The sequence below is a fragment of the Sinocyclocheilus anshuiensis genome, unplaced genomic scaffold (assembly GCF_001515605.1).
Source record: "Sinocyclocheilus anshuiensis isolate Anshui unplaced genomic scaffold, SAMN03320099.WGS_v1.1 scaffold869, whole genome shotgun sequence".
Taxonomy (NCBI): Eukaryota; Metazoa; Chordata; class Actinopteri; order Cypriniformes; family Cyprinidae; genus Sinocyclocheilus; species Sinocyclocheilus anshuiensis.
The window spans coordinates 389,654-411,848 of NW_015558630.1; the positions used below are offsets into that span (position 1 = coordinate 389,654).

The window sequence follows — 22,195 nt, forward strand, 5'->3', positions numbered from 1 at the left end:
GCCAAAATCATCACAATTAAAAGAACCAAAGACTTAAACTACTTCAGTCTGTGTGCATTGAATTTATTTAATACACGGGTTTCACAATTTGAGCTGAATTACTGAAATAAATGAACTTTTCCACGACATTCTAATTTATTGAGATGCACCTGTAGTAACCACAAACATCATACGGACTACTTTTATGGTACCTTATGGCGCTTTTCCACTGCGTGGTACGACTCGGCTCGGCACGGCTCAGTACGGTACGGCACGGAACGGCTCGGCTCGGTTTGCGTTTCCACGGCAGTTTAGTACCACTTTAGAGTAGGCGGGATTATTCACATGTCGTTATAGTTGCGCCGCCTCTACTGCCGCGACTCCTGAAAAACTTTTTAATTCCGCGTCGCCCCATCAAGCTCTCGCTGGATCCACTCCTCTGCTATCAACGAGAGGAACGTCTGTATTTCATCAACAGACAGCGAAACAGCCACTTTTTGGTTGTTAAAAAAAGTTGCGCTCATTCAAAACAGTTGCGTTCGATCCTTCGCTAGCTGTGCTGATTTAAATCTAGCGGTTCTGTTGTGTTTGTGTCGCAAGTTCAGTGACGTAGGTAGTGACAATTCTCTCCGGCCAATCCGTGATCAGCAGAGTTTACACGTCACGTTTTGGTAGCGGTACGGTACCGAAGCCATACCGTGCCGTACCATGCAGTGGAAAAGCGCCGTAAGAAAGCATGTGTTTGTATTCAGGGTTTGGATTTGGTCTGGAAGTACTTTTTATCATAAAGTAAAGGTCTACGAATCTTCTAAAACTGTGATAAAACAAAACCACTTGCCATGAAGCAGAGCGCCGCTGATGATGGCAGTATTCAGTACCTATAAGAGTCCCACATCTGCTGAAGCGCTCTGAAGTGCTGAACCAAAGCCAGTGTGCGCTAGGGTAAAAAAAAGTGCAATAAAGTAGAGATCAGTGCGACTATACTGGGCTCTCTCTGGGCGAAATTGTTTTGGAGTTGTCAAGCAGGACAGATTTTCATATGAAGTGTTGAATGAGAAATGACTGAAGTACCCCCTCCCTCCCTGCTTCACATGCACACTTGCAGGGCAGGCACTTTTTTTTTTTTTGGGAAGCGCTGTTATACATTAGAAGGCTTTTCAAGAGGAGCTGACCGTAGGGTAGAAGTCTTTGGTATGAGTTTGCAGAAACGTCTGGAAATCAGGACAGTATCTCCCTGTCTTTTCCGTTATTCTCCTGTTTTTATCTGTAATTTTCCTCAGGCAGCTGCAGCAACTCTGATAACTCACTTTAGCCTCACTTTAAAGTCCTCCCTTCTGTTCCCTGTTTATGCATGAAACATGATGAAATGATGAAATCTAAGTAGTTCATCCTTGTTGTGTGGCATGTTGATTGGTTCAAGGGATAGTTCACTCAAAAATGAAAATTCAGTCATCATTAACTCAGTATTTGTTGTATCAAATATCACCTTTTTGTGTCCTACAGAAGAAAGTTGTACAGGTTCGGAATGACTTGAGGGTGAGTAAATGATGACAGACTTTTCATTTTTGGAAGAACTAAACTAACCCTTCAAAACCCAGTATTCATATGTATTTTCTGATGGGAATGCATACAATACAATGCACCATTCACTGTACTTTTTGAAATATCTTCAAGCATATTTCCTTGGAGTTACTTGAAGAGTCTCAGATAAGAGTTATTGTAGCGTATTAAAGGACCTCAGAAACCTTGAAATATCACTGCCATTTCCCACAATCCTCCTTTTTTAGATCTTAGGGATTCTGTTTGTCTCTGGACATCTAGAGAAGGAGAATCGGTGAAGGAGAGCCATACTGTAGGTGTAACATTATCTGTATTTAGCGGCACTTTCTCCAGCACGCATGAGCGACTCGCCTGCCTGACATAGGCTGCATGTAAGGAGGATGCAGCTGAGTGCTAGAAACCTCTGCAGCTGAGAAATTATGTAAGCCTTGTTAACTCTATAGTTTCCAAGACAGTTACTGGCGAATCTCAAAATGGATAATCGTGGGATTGCTTTATTCATGCTTTGCTTATGGGATGTTATAGTCTGCATCAGTTTAGGCTTTCATATTGATTGTGTCATGGAAACAGAGGCCTAGCAAACAGTGTGTATTTTATTATTGCCAAGGAAATCCATGAATCATACTTCCAATTATGCAGCTTAAATGATCATACTTAGATGATTTTTAGATGATAAAACAAAATAATCTTATAGAGTTACATTGAACATTGAAGAACAGAGGTGAGCGCGTACCAGATGCCGTGCGCGCGCCCAAAGACAGTTGGACATAGTGGTGTATTAGAGGTAAAATATGATATAAATTGTATTTATCTATGCTTGTAATTTGTGTATTTGTTCTTATTTTTTTCTGGCTGTTCTCTTGTCTCTTTAATCATGTTTAAACTTTCTTAGTTAATCTAGTAGTATTTGCTGTGGTATCAAAGAAGTACTTCGCTTTAAGTAATAAATGGAAAGCAAGTTAAATTTAAATATTTTTATTTTCTTGCTGATCCGAAAAATGATCCGATCCGTGGGTCAAAAACCATAATGTGATCCGAACCGTGAGATTTGTGATCCGTTGAACCACTATTTTTAATATGTACCTTCTGATAGTTGCCGAACTATTTTTTTTGTCTGTTTTAGGAACATAGCCTATTTTTTATTTTTTAAGTAACGAGAACATCAAGAAAGCTATTTTATTCGTTGCAGGTGTTTCTGACTGCTGACACAGCCCAGTAGTGATGAATAGCATCAATGTTGTAAAACCTGTGCTGGCTCTGTCAGTTTTATAAGTAGACTCATTGTCTAAAAGAGCCTAGTTTTCGTGATTGGCCAGTCGTCATGATAGAAAGATGATAAAAAGTCGTATTCAAAAGCAAATATATGGTGTAATGTCTTGGACGTAAATGAATGGTATTGTTCATCATAACAACACATCCATCCTTTGTCTCTTAAACAGAATATTGTTGGATCATCAATGAGTTGCATAAAAGCTCAGGGCCTCTGCTATGGTTTGGTCCTCATGATACAACAAATCGTCGAGAGTCAAAGAGGTTTCTCCATGGCAGCTTTGCAAAAGTGTCAGTTTTGCATTGTTCACTGAAACTTGCTTAGGGAGAGAAAAAGGCTCTAATTGCTCTTGCATAAGAGTTTCTTGGGGTCAAGTAGAGTTGGGATTTTGTGAAAGAATTAATTAAACTCTTTCGGCTGACAGATAACAGCCATTGTCCAACAATAACACCTCTTCTGCTGATATTCAGAGCTAAACGCTAGGGGCTAAATGCTAATATGTTGTGTTATAAACATATATGCTGTGAAAATATCAGCGAACAGATTTTTGAATATGTTTTGTACATTTCTTCGTTCACCCACCAGCGTTAAATATTTCTTTCTCTTCGTCTGTTTATACATTCTGCACATCTGTGATCAGAGGTGAGCTGTTTTCTCTTGACGTTGCACAGCCTGACTAGTTACCTTATTCCCAGTCTAGGGACAGACGTACGATTCATTTGATGTTTGAAAAGTGCAATTTACACTCTGAAGTCCTTAAGCCTCTGAAACAAATGTAATTGTGACATTTGATCCCATTTTTTAAGCATGTAAATGCTTCAACATTCACTGCTTTCATGCTGTGAAATGCTTCATATTTCAATTAACATTGGATTTATTTTTATGGGTGAATCTCACAAAACTATTTATTTTATTTTATTTACTATTTTTATTGTTTTACATTCAAAATTGCTGCTACAGTAAAGATAATCTAATGAGAATAATGTTTTCTAATGAGAAACACTTGTTTTATGAGCATTTGAATGAGAATTTGGGAGAAAAATCTGTTTAATTAGCATGAGAAGAATGTTACAATGCAAAAACTCTTTAACAGTTCTGAAAATAAACTTTGTTTTCTTCATGCAAAATGTGTCTTATTGGCATGAAATGTGACCTGAACACATGGCATGTAGTGTGGCATGTAAAGTACACAAGCAGCAGCTCTCTTTGCAGCACTTGTAGCCCACAGAGGATTGAGACAGAAGAACCAAGCGTGTCTAAATGTATTTATTTAGACCAAGGAAAACATTGACATGCTCACAATGGCTGCTTTCAGAGTTTTAGAAAAACTGAAGCATGACTCAGTGACATTATCCTGTGTGCCATCTTTTAAATGAACACAGTAGAGTTTTTGACCATTTAACTTGTATATGAAAAGCCATAAATACATTTCAAAAGACCTTCTTTTGTGTAGTATAATGATCTAATGCCTACACAGATGGCACTCAGGCCCACCTAATCATAGTTCTGTCAGATTTTGTATGGAATTAATTAAATATTATGAAGTTTCCAGTATGGGGACATTACGATCAAGCAAGTGGACTTATATTTTGTGTTTTTGAAAAAAAAAAAAAAAAAAACGTAAGAAAAAGATTCTTATTGTAATTGCATTTTTACTTTTTTTAATATGCCTATAGGCTCACCATTAATTTGTCAGCCTACCCAAATAAGCAAATTCAAGCAAACGCTATCTATGTACAGTAGCTGGCAAAATGTGATACAGTAGCATTTATAACTATGCTATAACTATGCTTGTTTTTCTGACAGTGCTTCATTGTAACCCAGCATATAGAGTTGTTAACTTCTGACTCTTCAACAGCTTTTTATAGAACAGATTTATAATTGCATACTTTTGGGATCCTGCACCAGCCAATCAGCTGATCATCCTTGCTTGCAGCATAAATCAAATTCTTATGTTGTCCTTTTGGAAACCCTTTTCATGAGGAGACTACCTAATTGACTGGTGGTTTCTATTTTACGCCCCTCTCGTACCATATGAAACTTTCCTGTTTAAAATTCACAGTGTCTCCTAATAACAAGAGTGGTTGGTTTCCTGCTGGATGATATCTCACTTGCCAAACCCATTCTTTGCATGTTAAGCAAATAAGAGTCACATGATTCTGAGTGTCTATGTATTTATCAGGTCAAGACAGACTGGAAGTAAAGAGTCCTGAACGATAATGAATCTGGTCACTGAGACTTAAGTGATTTTGTTAGTTACTTTATCTGAATTGCTTGCATTTAATTCACATAATATTTATATCAATCTGAGCATTTTGAGAGATAATTATATATCAGAGAGAAGGTTCTCCCACAGAATTTGCATTTCACCAGAAAAATTATGTTGTTCTGTTTGGACAAAGCATTGCTTTCATGGACACATCCAGTTTTCTGATTTTAGTTTTTAGCTTTGTTTCTTGATTGATTTACTGTGAACTGTTATTTTGAAGAGCTTGTACAGTCATTGTGACATAAAGCTACTTGTCCTATGAAGTCAACTTCTGTGGATCTCAAAATGCAAACTTTGGGCAAAATAAAAATGTGTCTGTCATGTAATATTAAGAGATATGTGGGAACATGTAGGAGCCGTTCACTGGGAACTGAAAATAGAGCAGAGTTTGCTTTGTTAAACAAAATTATTGCAAATCAGCTAATACTTAGCATATGAAAAAAACTCAAAGCATATTTCTGAAGCCGTCTTGTTATAAATTCATTCAGCCCTTGACATAATTCAATAACATTAATTACGGTTGCAACAACTAAATGATTAAATAGTTTGTAAAGTACGATAATGAAAATGACTGTTTCATTATTGATTAGTCAGTTTATTCATTAAAGGTGCCATAACATTGATACAATATTTTAAATTGTTCTCTGATATCTACATAGAAGGTATGTGGCTTAGGTAAGGGCAAAAAATCTCCAGAAATGGTTTTACATGTCCTTTTAGAAACCTAGGATTTGTCCCTAGAATGAAATGGTCTGTTTTTACCTAATTTGGAAGGGTCATGAATAATAATGTTGAGCTCTGCTCTGATTGGCTGTTTCACAGTGCGGCTCATACAGTAGCTCACACAGCAGGAAGGAAACACAGGGAAAATATATATTTCAATACTGTCTCTCGCAGTTATATTGTTGGGTAATTATACTGTATATTTGATATAAAATGCGGGCATCAGGGAGCCGCATATTAATATGCGGGGCATTGAAACTGCATTCGAATGCACAATCGCTTTTTACTTTCACTTTCGAGATTTGCGATCGCACGTGCTCTGTGTAAACTACAGCGGCAGTACTTACCACACATTTTACAAGATCAGATGCTTGTCAGTGGTGCTCAGGATCTGTAAATCATTCGCCATCATCCTCAGTCATCTCTCCTTGAACATAACATTTATTTCCATGATCTTAATTCCATGATTAATTCCATTTTCGTTATTATCCTCGCTTTTTTCTTCACAATACCTGCAGAACATCTGATGATTCGGCTGTGCAGGTTCGACTGGTGGCTGGCATAGAACATGGGCGGGTATATGTAAATGTTGGGGGCCTAACTATTAGTGATCCTGACTGTAACGTCACAGTCAGTGTTATGTTCTGTTTTCACAGAGCATAGAGAACCTCCATCCTGTTGTGTTGAAAAATGCATTCCTATGAAAAAATTTTTGCCTGTTAATTTTATGCATTTTGGTCACAATTCTCCACAAAATCTAAAGAAAAAGAAATATGAAATTTTTGCACAAAGGAAAATGTTTTTGAATTAATTTTTGCATTGTGACATTATTTTCATGACAATTAAGAACATACCAATATGTTCTTAATTGTCATGAAAATAATGTCACAATGCAAAAATCATTAGTCATTACCATAATGCAAATAACTACTTTTTTACTTTGATTTTTTAACACTAAAAATTGCTGCTACAGTAATGATAATAAGAGCAGCTCCTTGTAATCTCTGATGGAATATTCAGTCAATCAAAGAAAAAAATCTTCAGATTAATCAGCTGTGTTCATAAATTTGTTATGTGAACAGAATCACAAACAGAACTGCTGGTCACAGCAAAACAAACTAACTGTGCTAACGAAGACATTTTCATGAAAGGTTGCAGCTTTGCTCATCTTGAACCTTCAGACAGCCAGAGTTCAGGCCCGTCTGCCACACTTGAGAGCTCAAAGCTGTCCCGCGCAGCCAGGCAGTGGCCTTTTGTGTTTATGAGCGCTGGCTCTTTGGAGCTGGAAGACGGCCCCCTCGTTAAACAGACATGGTCTGTGCAGAAAGATGGAGAGGCCTGTGTTCTTGGCTGGGGCCCCTGGCCTGAAATGCTTTATAGCTCCTTTGACAGGAAAAAAGAAATGAAGGCCGTCATGTTAATGTTCTTTGTGATTTCTACAAAGGGATTGCTTTTGTAGTTTTGTAAATTTTATATTGCTTCATTGAACATCAAAGTCATTATCTAGTTTCATATGTTTTGCATGATTTTATGTAGTACACAAACGTGTATTGCCTTCTGATATCATAGGGAGTGTTCACACAGGACATGTTCTTGTGTTCAGAAACTGCTAGATGAGAAATCTAAGGAGTATTGGTACCATATCGATTTTTTTGAATTTATAAGTATCGGTGGATATTATATATATATTTGTGCATGTGCATTTTCCCTCAATTTTTACATTTAGATTAACTTTACCATCATCAAACACTTAAAGTTAATCTTTATAAACACTAATAATTTAATAACACTGCTAAAAGTAATATTTAGCGATCTATTTTTCATACTGTACATTATAATGTTGTCATACTTAAATTATTTTGTAGCTTTTAAACTATTGATTTTTTTTGAGCGTTTTATTTTTTATTTAGTCAAAGTAGTGCAGCAATAATTTAATATCAACCATTTAGCAATTATTGATTTGGTACATAAACTAAATTAAATAAATATTAAAACATGTTTGGATGATGCACATGTACATATGTAGCATATATTAGTGTGAACACACTCCATTTGTTTTTGGGCTTGACAAAACAGCTAAAGCACTGTAGGTGAATGAAACTGTTTGTCATACTGGGGCTGGTAATGCAAGAGCAGCCAATAGTAACCAGAATCCTTTGCAAGGATTAACTGTTTATTTGGTCCGACCAGAAAGAACCAGTTCTTGGAAGCCAGGAAATGACAAAACACTGTGTTGTTTCATTATACTTTGCATTACGTATTTGAATTTGGTAGCACCTATATTTTTAGTCAATATAGAAGGATATGAAGTCACATGGAAAGCACAGATAAGCGTGTAAAATAAAGCATTTTAGTTGACGTAATTTAGCACTAGCTGAATGTAAGGAGACATTTAACAGGGGTCACATTATCCAAACACTGGCTTGTATTCTGAATAATGAATTGTCTGCCAAAATCATTTCTATTAAGAAAGCACTCTACTGTGAGGTATTTATGGTGTTATTACACATGTTGTCACAAAAAAAATGGTTTCAACTTGGCCACTCTCTGAATGTGCACTATTGTGCTGTTGAGTTCTGTGTATGTGGCGACATGCCTAGACTTCCTGTTAGACTGTTCGGTCATTATTCCATCATGGCATTTGGACCACAGTTATTGATTCTAGCAAATGGAGCCTCTTTAGGTTTTGGCAGTGAATAATGAATGAGGAAAGCCATGTCTCCAGTGATATCCCCATCAGGATCTTCCCGTTTCTTGTGTGTGTACAGTACACCTATAGAATCCAAATGAGCTGCCGCAGAGGAAGAGAAAACTTGAGAAGAAACCACTCATCATGAGGTAGACGGTGTAGACGCTCTGCCTGACGGATCATATAATCAAGCACAGTCTCATGGGAGTCCCCCAGACCGCCACCATCTCTCTAGGCCAGATGTCTTTTATTTTGAAGAGTGTGCACAAGGTCCAAAGAAACAACAAACAAAGTCCTTTCCTCCCAAACATGAAGTAATAGTCACCTCTTGGTACCATATGAACTTTTTCACAGTGAAAGCAAATTGTTACTGGTCATAAGTGAGATGTGATTTATTTTTTTGTACATGGTTTTTGTAATGTTAATGAAGAATAATGACAGAAAATAGGGTGACCACCATTTGTTCTCTTTTTCCCAGACATGTCCTGGCTGGGATTTCTAAATTGCCTAAATTGTCTGGTTTTGCGCTTTGTTTTCCTATTGACATGCTCTCTACAGTCCCCCGTACATTATATGTACATGTATTTGCATGGTTTTGACCATTCTCTGCAGATCCCACCTTCTCGCATGCCATGATTGGTCGATTATGTACAATGCCTGCACACTATTGGTCAAACTACTTTTCAGTCATTATCTTCAGCAAATATGAAAACAATAGGAAAACAAAGCCAAAATTGGACATTTTAGACAATCCCGGCCAGGACATGTCTGGGGAAAACGAGGACATGATCACCCTACGGAAACAGCTACTCGGTTAGCTGGTTTATGAGGCAACAAGCTTGTATAATAACTACATTTCCCATCATTCTCTGTGGCAACATGAGAAGGATAAAATACAGATAAAGCATCAGTTACAGAACTAATGTGAATCCTTTGCTTTTAATATTTTGTAAAAAAAAAAACTTCAATATTTGTCAGTAAGTGCAAGAGCCACAAATTAAGATATATACATATATAGAATTTATTTATGATTTTTTTATTAAGTATTATGTGTAAGTGCCATTGCTCAACTATTTCTAAATGTTAACTTGCACAAGGTAAATATATAAGTAAAATATATTGTAGCTTGGAGAATTAATTTGCATGGGTTTATTCATTTCCAATGCAGTGCTAATTGTTTTTTGCTTATGCAATTTTAAAAAAATTGGAGCAAGTCAGGCTCAATGTAAATGTTATATTTGAAGTTATTGTGACCATTTATGTAAGCAGCATTTTCAAGCAGTTTGTGTTTCACGAATAAGCAGACAGAATAGCAATAAATCAGTTTACATGCAAAACGTAATTGGGGTGAAAGGCAAAAATATAGGTGTGTCAATCTGGGATTTCCATAATAATCAGTTTATGATTTTTACCATATAAGAAAAGTTTAAGGCATTTTCTTGATGTTGTGATATTAAGTATAATCAGTGTGTGAATATTATAATGCTCTCACTGATTTATTGTATACTTGCTATACTTGCTTTGCCCAATATGTTTTAATGTTTATTCTTCATGTCAGCACTACACTTACAGCATAGTGCAAAACATTTGGGTTTTAATGATGTTTCTACAAGTATCAATGCATTCTTAGAGTAATAATGCGAAGACAAGCACAAGTTGCCGTTGGCTGCTCATTAAATAAAACAGCTCAGTGGAGGTTTGCCGTTTATGAGCACTTGTCATTCCACATTGACTGTAATGATCGTGTGCTGTTTGGCCTTTGTTGCCATGGCGTGCTCACAAGTGAGCGATTGCTTCAGGCTACGTGTGATTAATGACATGGAGCTGCTGTTTTAAATGAAGCAACTTCTTGCCGTTTCATCTCTGTGCATCATTTACCTCCACTGACGTGATGCTGTTGGTTTTGTTTCTCTTCCAGTTGAGAGGGAGGTGGTGCAGAAGAGAACATTCACCAGATGGATGAATCTACATCTAGAGAAGGTCAGTAAAAATTCATTTGGATCCTATGAACCTAGTAGAAGGAGTTTATAGACTTCAGATGTTCAGATTTTCCGCATTGTGCACAGATCAAGCCTTCTTTGTGCTTGTAACATGTAGCCTACTACAAACAGGAAATGTATACCTCTGTCTCTCTGCTGAATTATTAATGAAGGAAATTGAAATTGTAATTTCTTAGCATTAATTATGCATGAAGTAGAAACATTAACCTAAATTGTAGGAAGAAATATCAGAAGTGAAGAATTGGTGTTTAGGGGAGGTAGTGGTTTAAATGTATTATTGTACTTATTTTTTAAATAAAATTGGAGCAAAATACAGTTTTATTAACAAAAAGTGAATTACAACAAAAGTAAGTATTAATACTAAGTATGATAAAAATATTTACCTAATTGTCACAAAAAAAAGAGATTTTGACCTATATATACTGTACATTATAAAATACATTTTGTACATTTTAAATTCTATGTTAAATTATACATATTAAATACTATACATGTCCTATACATATACATATTAAATATTATACATGTGTGTATATATATATATATATATATACAGTATATATATAGATAGAATTTTAAATTGTGAACACAATTTTGAATTGTATGTACATACTGTATATATATATGTGTGTGTGTGTGTGTGTGTATATATGTATATATATATAATAGCTTACATATTTTTTTTTACTAATTAATCTAGGATACTTCATAAGTTTATTTATTTTTACTTGCATTAATAAAAATATTATGTTAAAATAGCTTTATTTTACCCTCTGAAGCTCCCTTCTCCCACTTTCACTCTCAGATTTTTCCTCCTCCTTTTATTAGTTACCAGAAATGGCGAGACGGACACAAAACACACACACACACACATGTATTTGCATGAGGCATTAGTCATTGAACTCAGCAGTAGGGTGACTCGTTTAAGCCTGCTCTTTTGTTTTCTCTGGCAGCCCTCCGCTGGTCTTCTTGTGTTATAGACAGCTTATAGATTTTAGTGTTGCCATTCTTCAGAGTCTCATAATACTGACTGAAAACACTCAGAGATGAATCCTTTGTTTTCATACACAATGTCACTCTATTCTGTGACCCCGAGTTTGGCTTCTTCTCAAAACTCCGACCCACTATTGAACAATTACACTTTGTCTGTTCTGTTTTGGTGGAAAATTTCACCCTTAACCATCCAGTTTCCACTGTTGTCCCATCATATCCTTTTTATTCTTCTGAGAAATGTTATTATTGAAGAAGAGTGGGATTTTTCTCAATATACATGCATGAGTTGGCTTGTTTTAAATCACAAACTCTGTAAACGAAATTACCCAGAAGGAAACCTTTACTGTTCAGAGCTCTCAGTTTTGTTTTAAGTATCAACTTTGTCTTAGTTTCTAAAATTTCACTTTCACTTTTTTTCTCTTAAAAATAAAACCGTTTTGACCTAGATTAAGAATATATATGAATATTTTATGAATATTTTAGTTCATATTGAAATCTCTGACTTTTTGAAACTACAGTACGAGATGACAGTTTTTTTTTTCTTCTTTTTTTTACAGGAGAACAATCTGAGAAGCATTTGATCTCTGACTTTTAGGACAACAATATTTTTTTTATATATTATTACTTGATATTTGGATTTTTACAAATATTTAATAAAAAAAATGCATAATTTGCATTTTTGCCCTCTCCTTTTAGATATATATGACAGAAATATCATCTTTCTTGATTTTGCTCAAGTTTAAATACTGAACTGCATGTGTTTTTTCGTGTGCAGTGCAACCCTCGTCTGGAGGTGCGGGATCTGTTTCGTGATATCCAGGATGGGAAGATTCTGATGGCTCTACTTGAAGAACTCTCAGGATGCAAATTGGTGAGAATCGTTTCAGTAGATTTTCTGAATCATATTACTTCATCTGTTCCCATGAACGACCAAGATAATGCTGACCTTTGACCTTCCAGCTGCATGGCTTTAAGCCATCCTCACATCGTATTTTTAGGCTCAATAACATCGCCAAAGTATTGACATTTCTGGAAGAAAGAAACGTAAGTATTGTTTGAGGTCTCACACCCTTACAAAAAGCAAATAAAACACCCTGAATGCTTTTCCTGAAAGTGATAAATCTCTTACTGGTTGTAGGTGAAATTAGTCAGCATCGATGCAGCAGATATCGCAGATGGCAATTCCTCCATAGTTCTTGGACTTATATGGAACATCATACTGTTTTTCCAGGTAGCGTAATCTTGTTTTCTACATGTGTGTTTCTTTATTTCTACATCTTGATGCTTTTGCATTTGGATTAGAACACATTTAATTGGATTTAATGGGGTAAATAGTTAAACAGTGGATTTATTCAACTCAAGAATCATTCTATGTGGTTTTAAGTGTCTGTGGGTTACAATGAGGTCTAATTGGACCAACGATTGAATATGCACTTTCTGAATCTCTTGGCAATCACATAATATTGGAGTAGGGTCACTACTGTGCACTAATTAATGTGCTCCAAATGTGCTAAATGTGTAGGGTCACCAAATGTGCACTAATCCTATGTAGTCTTATCTAGAGACAGAGCAACTTTCTTGTCACCTATGTCTAGTCAGTGTTTAGATAGGAGTTTACTTAGCAGGATGATAGGAAAAGCCACCACACTGAGTAAATGCTTGTCATCTGCTTGTTCAGTAATGACCTGTTTGTATTACAGATCAAGGAACTCACGGGGAACATTAAGAATCAGTTCCCTTCCTCCTCCAGCCTGTCATCCATACCCACCAGCTCAGATTCAGACACTTCCCACTCCAGCACGCCCTCAGATGAGAAAAAGCCCACCATTGCTCCAAGAGGTCATGGAAGAGCGATCAAGACCCTCCTGCAATGGGTCCAGAGACGTACTAGAAAGTAAAAGAGATTTTAGTGACCACTGGGATTTTTTTTTTCAGTTAGGACTGGCTAGATTTAGGAACTGTTGTTGGTTTAAAGCATTGCTTGCTGCTTTGTTCCTCCAGATATGGAGTTGCTGTGCAGGACTTTGGAAAGAGCTGGACGAGTGGTCTGGCTTTCCTTGCTGTGATTAAGTCCATTGACACTAGTTTGGTGGATATGAGGAGGGCTCTGCTCCGAACGCCAAGAGAGAACATCGAGGAAGCCTTCAGAACAGCACACTACAGTCTTGGCATCCCAAGACTCCTTGAACCTGAGGGTAAATATTAAAGTGTTGAATGATTTACAGTGGCCCCAAAAATGTACAGTGAAATCACACATAAAAATGTACAGATGTCATTGGAACAAAGTGGCATCTGCAAAGAAATGATGTTAAAACTTTTCTCCGAACTAAATTCTCTTTTTTTCTTAATTTTTGTAATACCTTTTAACCAACTGATCTCAAAGCAATATTTAGTAAACGTATGAACTCAAGTTTATTCTTTATTTTGACCTGTACCATTTGGGATCGTTACGATATTTTTGTTTTTGAAAGTAGGGATTCTTTTATCAGTATTTTTTTTTCAGGATCTGTTGTTAAATAGAAAACTTAATTTACTTGAAATAAAAATCTTTTGTAACATTATGAATATCTTTACTATTATTTGTGATCAATTTAATGCATCCTTGCTGCATAAGTGTATAATCTCTTTTAAAAAAAATAAAAATAAAAATACTGACTAACTTTACTGACCCTTAAGTTCTTTTTGGTAAATGTTTAGTTTGTGTTCTCTTTCTTTAAAATATAATTATTGTATTTTATATTTACATAATGTATATAATATAATTTTTTCTCTTCTTTTCTGCATTACATTTCTGCTGTAGCTTGAGTACTGTAACTCTGCATTGTGTACTGCAAATATTGGCTGTTATGATAAAATGCGTATCATGGTGTTCATTTGCTCATTGCTTTGAATAGTGTTTGGAAAGTGTCTGCTGAATTAATACATTTAAATGTAAAATAAATAGCCCTTTGTTTTGATATTGTTACATAATAGAAAAAATTATAATATTCAAGTGAGGCTGACGTGTCCAAATACCTTTTGGGACCACTGAATTATGCAACAAAATGTATCTCTGCTACCTTTCATTTGCCATAGCTTTGTTTTGTTTTATTTCAGCAATTGAAACGCATTTGCACAGCTGAACTAAAAATGATGTGATTTGACTCTTCAGATGTGATGTTGAATCCTCCTGATGAACAGTCCATAATGACCTATGTGTCCCAGTTTTTGGAGCATTTTCCTGGAATTGAGGAGGTAGGAATGTTTCAGGGAATTACATTATCACGTTAATATACTGTAAGTCTTGTACATCTTAACTAAATGTGCTTTGTTTCATTGTTTTCTCCAGGATGACACGTCAGATATTCTGGAGCGAAATAAAGCCAGCGCTCGAATGAACGAACCTCCTGTTCGGAATGGAGTACAGAGGAAACGGGAGTCTTATATGGTCAAAAGAGACGTGGTTCAGCCACCACCCAAGATCTTCATCTCCTCAGTGTCTGAAGATCGTGAGCAGATCACCTCCCCAGTTCTTTCACACAGCCCTGAGGACAGACCTTGGACTAGTGAAGAGTCGTCGGTGGGTTCAAGTCCCAGTCCTGCAAATGACAAGCCACTCTTGGACTTGAACGCAGAGGTGTCCACCACTAGCTCTCCACAACCTTCGTTCTCGGATTCTGCTGTCAACTCGCCCGACTCATGGAGCGAGATACTTAGCGAGACTACTAACTCCCACAGGATCAATGAGGATCCAATAAACGAGAGCAGTACTGCTGGTACTGTTGAAGTAACCTCAGATTTAGGGTCACCATTTTCGCCAGAGAGCACACCGGAGAGTCATTTGGACCGTGAGCTTTTCATAGATGAAGGCAACTATTCCCTCAGCTCCATGGATAGTTTCCATGCCAAATCCACTGCGCCATCTGATGAGGACGATGCTTACAAATACATCTTAAATCTGAAAGAAGAACAGTCTGCTAATCATTTGCCCAGTGACGACATGAGGAATAAATCAGATGCAGAACGTTTACAACAAACCGAAACCAATCCTTTGGAACACCAGGAACAAGTCAAGCCATCATCTGATGATTCTTTGTGTTTGGAAAGTGACTCCGGATACTTTCAGGATAATAAGGAAGCCATGCCAGCTCAACCTGAGGATGAGAGTCTACTCACTTCCACTGGTGATGAAGATGTGAGTGGAGTTCTGGAATCTGAACCTTTTCAGGACAATGTTGAGTCTTCCAATACAGAAGCCATGCAGAGGGACACTGTCGAATTGACGGATGGACCTAAGGAGAATCCTTTCATATTTGAGGATGACAGTGAGCCCGAATGTCCAGTTCTACAGTACGAGATGGTTTCTATATCAGGAAGTGAGGAGGATATTAAACTGTGCACTGATCTGGCTGAAGAACCAACAGAGGAACCAGGCAAAAACCTTCCGAATGGTCATTCTGAAACCAACGAGAACAGTGACCTCCATGATGGGGAACAAGAAGCTGTCTTGGAAAGTAAGGTGAGGGACGTGGTATTTGAGGAGCCAGAAGAACCTATCTTGAATTGGAGCCAAACAGAAGTTGATGTTCCCGATGAAGATCAAGTGTGTTATATGTGTGGAGGTCCAGTGGCGAAGAGCTCGGATGAATCAAGCGAACAGGGTGACGATAGTCTGTCCCATTTAAACTCAACTGAGAAGGACTGTAATTCAGACTCAAGACATTTCAGTGAATCAGAAGCAGGTGGAAACTTTGCGGACAATCCAAGGGAAAAGAACAATGAATTAAACGGAACTGTAAGTGATCTCAAGAATGAGCCAAGAGAGAGTAAAGGTATTCATGAAGATCTGCTTATTATAGGTAAGAGCGACTTGGAAAGTGGGTCAGACTGCATAAGGAGGACGGAGTTTTCTCACAATACAAATGGTGAAAGCCAGGCTCAGGTTTCAGACAATACGGAGCCTGGAGGGGCCAAGGATAACAGACCTGTATCAGTAGTGGACTCCCACTATGGCGTTCTGAATTCTGTCACTGAGGCCTTTGTGGAGCCTCTTTCTGATGCCAACATCCATGATGGAGAAAACAACTCTACACCGTCCCAAAGCCCGCACAGACAGCGTCCAGAAGTTTCCAGCGCTGAACTACCAATTGAAGAGGAAACCACCTTTGAGGACAATGCAAAGTTTATTATTGGGGTCCGTGGGTACCCTGAAAGACGTCCCGCAGAGCTACGCCTGTCCCTCAGCATGACTCCGCTTCAGCCAGCACCTCCTAAGCGCTCACTTACTGAATCGGATACGGACACCGAAGACACTTCAGAGGACCACGGCAAGGGATTTAAGTCGAGAAAGGTTATTTTTCATTCTCACTTTCCTTTGGCCTAGAAAACAAGGCACAGTTTAATGCACAGACTGACCTACAAACAGAAGCAGTGGTATCAGCATATGAGCTCTTTCAGGGTCACAACCTCCTTTTCCAAATGTAGTTCACTTGAGCGCATTACTCCGAGTCATCTCTTGCTTTAATGATCTGTTACAGTTGCTATCATGTCCTTTGAGTATAGCCCAAATATTCAGAGCCAAAAGAACTAATACTGTATTCATTCTCCTCTCTAGCATCCTTTCGATTCCCAATTAAAGATTGATAGTTGAGACAAACTATGAAAGACAAGTTCAATTCCCTCACATAACTCTGTAGAGTTGGGTTCAGTTGCAGTGCTTTGTGTGGCTTTCTTTAGTACTTCATCAAGTTCATGAAGTAATTCGGTACTTATTGCAGAGACAGTCATCACAGTTGATGATATTACAAAAGTGGATTTTCAATATCTTGGGCCTGTATTTTGGATATTGAATTATAGATTCACTCTGTTCTACATGTGTCCATCTAGGACAGAGCAGGATCTGTGCATGTCCAGGAGCAAAGCCCGTTTGACAGGCACCCTGGAGAATGGGGCATGGTGGAGCCTGATTCACCAGCTGAGCATTGTGAGCTCATTAAGACAGATGACGACCTGACCAGCGCTGGTGCCAGAGAAAACACTGGGGCTCTGAGGTACGGCTCTATTAATAGAGTCTGCTACAGATACTCAGCCCATGCCACGGGGGAGCATTCTGTTTTCTTAAGGACGTGACCTCATAAGCCTCTTAGATCCATTGCAAATTGCCTTAAATGTACTTAATGTTTAGTTTGAAAACTTTGGTGGTTGGTGAACAGGTCATATCCATTTTAGATGAATGATGCAAACATTTTTGATCTCACAGCATGTTGTGTTAATGTAAAAAATGTGTGTTTTCCCTTGCAGCTGATTGCAGTCATAAAATTTACTCTGTTTTTGGCCAGGATTCAATCTGTCATGAATAAATTAGCTTAATTGTAACTTAGCTCCATATATGGTTTCTTAAAGTTCAGTGAGGCATATGAAACGTGTTTTATCAGCCATAACAAATTTGTCATTCTCTTAAAAGGGAAGGAGCTGTGACGGATCAAAGCCAACCTTTGACTACTATACACTTGAGAAAGGTCATTGACACCACTGAATCAAAGGTTTGTTAATGTAAAAGGTATTATTAGTGACAATAAAATGCATATACTTTAAAGGATTCAAGCTGTATCTAAGGACAAGAATATTATAGATACTCATGGATGAGCTCTTTTGACCTTTGCCAATAAATAAGACCCAGAAAACCCTAGAAACCACATTGCAATCTGCTAAACAATAGCCAGAACACCTTAGCAACCACATAGGAAAAAATTGGCAACCAAAAATCTCGTTGAATTATTATCATCAGGGTCATCTCTATTCCTAGGGTTTGTGACATTGTTCCTGTTTGTGCCCCCCAATCTTACAGCCTTGTTAATGATATGTTTTTTTTTTGAAAGAAAGAAAGTAATATTTTTATTCAGCAAGGATACATTTAACTGAATAAAAGAGACAATAAAACATTTATAATGTTACAAAAATTATATTTTTGTAACATTTAGCTGTTCTTAGAACTTTCAATTCATCAAAGTGTCCTGAAAAAAAAAATCCTAGTTTCCACAAAAATATTAACTGTTTTCAACATGGATAATATGAAGAAATGTTTTTGAGCACCAAATCGGTATATTAGGATGATTTCTGATGGATCATAGGACACTAGAAAAAAATATCCAGTTTAGATGAATACATTTTAGATTCATTTTGGCTACTGAAAATTCAGCTTTGCCATCATAGGAATAAATTACATTTTTAAATATAATAAAATATAAAACAGTTATTTTAAATTGTAATAATATTTCACAGTTCTACTGTATTTTTGATTAAATAAATGCAGCCTTGGTGCACATAAGAGACTTCTTACAAAAACATTAAAAATATCTCACTGAATCCAAACTGTTAAACGATAGTGTATATAATTATCTCAGCTTGTTGTGTAGGTGTCCACATAGTTAAAATTTAAAGAAGTTGACACTTTTTTCTGGGACTATATAAATTTACATGTTCTTAGATTTCACTAGTCTGTTTTCATTTTATTAGGGACAAAATGGAAAGGCCTTAGACCGCAGCAAAGTGGACAGTACCATCATAAATAAAAGGTAACTAAAACTATGTTCGTATTGAAGATGAGTTTAAATAAACCTAATCTTTTGTTAAGTTACCAAAAAAATATTTTGTAATGCAATACAAAGACTTGTATCTGTGATTCAGCCTGTGGTGTGGTATTATTGTTATTATCTTGTCTTACAGAAACAGTCAATCCCAGTTTCCACCCTAACCTCATGCAATGTAGCAGTTGTAGTTTTAAATGACTCAGTGCACTTGAGGGCATTAAAATTAGCTTGGGCAAACACTTCCATCCCTGTTTTAGTAGACCTTGTGTTTGTGTTTGAATTGTTCAGACTGGGCGTCGTCTTTGTACCTGTGATAGGAGTGTGTTTGGGGGTGTGGCATGGGTTGTGTTTACACCCCTAAGGCATTTTTAATCCTCAAATGTAAGATGCTTTATGTTGTCAGTGGCAGTCTTGCAGTGATGTACTGTAATTGAGTAAACCGTTTGCAGCAACAGTAATCTAGGAAAGACGGAAGCACAATGTGAGACACACCCATGCGTACCTGAAATTGTTTTTGCACAGAAATGCACAGTCATTTTACATGACAAGATGCTTTCTTGACTTTTACCTGACTTAACTTTCATTTCGACAAGTCACTTGACAAGCGCTTGTCTCCAGTGTTGACATTTTTATTGAAACCACAGTGCAAGATGATTCATCAATATTTTTGGTTTGTTTTCCTGGAAGAGAAAGACTGTACATTTTAAATGTGTATATCAGCAAAAAATTTATTTAGTCAACTTTTATGAGGGAACTAGCATATAAATTAGGCTTATAGCTAATAGACAGACTAAATGCCCAAAAAAAACATTTAGATTTTATAGGGTATTTAAAGGAATAGTTCACCCAAAAATGAAAATATGCTGAAAATGTACTCACCCTCAGGCCATCCGAGATTTAGATGAGTTTGTTTCTTCATCAGAACAGATTTGGAGAAATTTAGCATTACATCATTTGCTCACAGTGGATCTTCTGCAGTGAATGGGTGCCGTCAGAACTAGAGTCCAAACAGCTGATAAAAACATCACAAGTAACCCACATGACTCCAGTCCATCATTTAATGTCTTGTGAAGTAATAAAGCTGCGTGTTTGTAAGATTTATCATTAAGATGTTTTAACTTTAAAATGTTGCTTCCAGCTAAAATACATGTCCAAAATCCATAATAACGCTTCCTCTAAAGTCTATCCCCTGTTGTCCTCTCACATCAAAATCCACAGACATTTGTTTAGAACTGTTTTGGACTGTTTTGCTTGTAAATGGAGCTTGTGCATATTTCTCTCCTGATTCAGACTTTTTCACTGGAGAAAGTAATATTATGGATAGTCAGATCCTGTATTTTAGTCAGAAGCTGGAGTCATGTGGATTATTGTGATGTTTTTATCAACTGTTTATCTTCAATTCTTACGGCACCCATTCACTGCATTGGTGAGCAAGTGATGTAATGCTACATTTATTCTGATGGAGAAACAAACTCATCTACATATTGGATAACCTGAAGGTAAGTAAATGTTAAACAAATTAACATTTTTGTGTGAACTAAAAGTTTATTTAAAGCACAAGGGGGAAATTCTAATCTGCTAGCTATAGAAATAAATTTGACTTGAATAATACTGTGTGCACTCTTTTGTTTCAATACAGCTCGAAGAGCAAGATTGCTGCAAGTTCAGAAAGCACAACCTTGTATGACCTTGTCTACATCCTTTTGGCTGCTTGGCTATTTGTGTACTGCCTTCTTGTCCTTCCTCAGATTGACTCAAGGACGCTTCCTAAACTCCTCTTCAACATAGAAGAATGAATGCAATATTAACATACAAGACAATTAATGCTCACACCTACAACTCTGATCACGTCCTTTAAGTTAAGGAATAGTTCACCCGAAAATTAAAGTACAGGCATTCTGATAAAGATTTCCTTTTATGTTCAGTGGAACATACATGAGGGTGAGTAAATGATGACAGAATGTATTTATTTGTTTGAGTATTTTTGAGTGAACTATCCCTTTAAGATGAACCAGGACCTCTGATCCAACTCTTTAAGGAATAAATAAAAAAGTTAGGAAAATTGGCCATATCGATCAGCTCAGTTGCCTTTCGAATTTCCTTTCACATCTGCACACAAAGAAAAAGTGTTTTTTCTCTCTTTTGGTTGGAGGGTTTTTGTTTTCAGTCAACTTTTACCTGGGTAATATTTGGATGCATTAGGTGCACATGAAGCACAATAACACACAAGATTATTTATAATGCTTCTGAAGAACATGCTTTTTGGCCTTTTATGTTGTTTGTGCATACACTATATGAAGAAAAAGCATCTGTAAGACTGTGCAACTGTTTGTATAAAATAAGTGAAGGTTTTTGGTATGTTTTAAAGCTGTTATGCTGCAAGATTTTGAATGTATCTTTTTTTAAAAAGTGATCACATTAGATATACCCATTTATTTTTTGCATTATATAGTAAAAATGAAGGCTTTTTAGCACAAATACATGCTTCGATTATATTCCACTAACATTTTTGATAAGATAAGGCCAGGGTATTATGGTATTAAGAAATATCATATAGGGCTCTCTAAGTTAAGAGACACTTTTATGGCGTCAACAGCACTTTTAAAAAAAAACTCGAGAAAAGAACTGCCAAAGATTCAGTTAAAGATACTGAAACCTATGCCCAACACAGTGAGCAAATTATGAATTTGCCTATTATTTTAGTAATAAATCCTGCACTTGCAGTATATTTGATGCATTCTACAAAATGCAAGAGCACACAAAATTCTAACACATTTATTGGTTATTTTACACATTTATAAATACATTATATTGACTGAATTTGCAATATTTTGGACATTGAAGGTGTTAGTGGTGGTTTTTAGGTCTCTGGCCTGATATAAATCCTAAAACTGAAGGATTTAATTTGAGCCTGTGGGGCCTGTAATATGTTGTAAAAAGTTTTTTCTTATATTTTCCTAAATTGTAAGCTGATATATCCACAGTACAGAGCAAGCACTCTGGCTGCATGATCATAGCAAATAAAAGTGAACTCTGGACAAAACCAGAATGTTAATGCATCCTGATACATTTCTGAGAAAAATATGTCCAATATTGCAAACAAGCCAAACTTTCTGCATGAGAATGTGTGTAGAAAGTAACTTG

At 36.7% G+C, this 22,195-nt stretch overlaps 1 protein-coding gene across 1 annotated transcript in view; it reads left to right on the plus strand.

Annotated features, from left to right (window-relative positions):
- Positions 1-21,663, plus strand: part of clmna (calmin a) — a 25,482-nt gene extending 3,819 nt beyond the window's left edge. The window contains exons 2-13 of the mRNA XM_016476831.1: positions 10,409-10,470; positions 12,259-12,354; positions 12,444-12,527; positions 12,622-12,714; positions 13,184-13,377; positions 13,485-13,678; positions 14,635-14,717; positions 14,812-16,812; positions 17,349-17,512; positions 17,926-18,004; positions 18,978-19,036; positions 20,691-21,663. Coding sequence (XP_016332317.1) covers positions 10,409-10,470; positions 12,259-12,354; positions 12,444-12,527; positions 12,622-12,714; positions 13,184-13,377; positions 13,485-13,678; positions 14,635-14,717; positions 14,812-16,812; positions 17,349-17,512; positions 17,926-18,004; positions 18,978-19,036; positions 20,691-20,847 — 3,266 coding nt within the window. The 3' untranslated portion in view covers positions 20,848-21,663. The remainder of the gene's footprint in view (positions 1-10,408; positions 10,471-12,258; positions 12,355-12,443; positions 12,528-12,621; positions 12,715-13,183; positions 13,378-13,484; positions 13,679-14,634; positions 14,718-14,811; positions 16,813-17,348; positions 17,513-17,925; positions 18,005-18,977; positions 19,037-20,690) is intronic.
- The last annotated feature ends 532 nt before the right edge of the window (positions 21,664-22,195 follow it).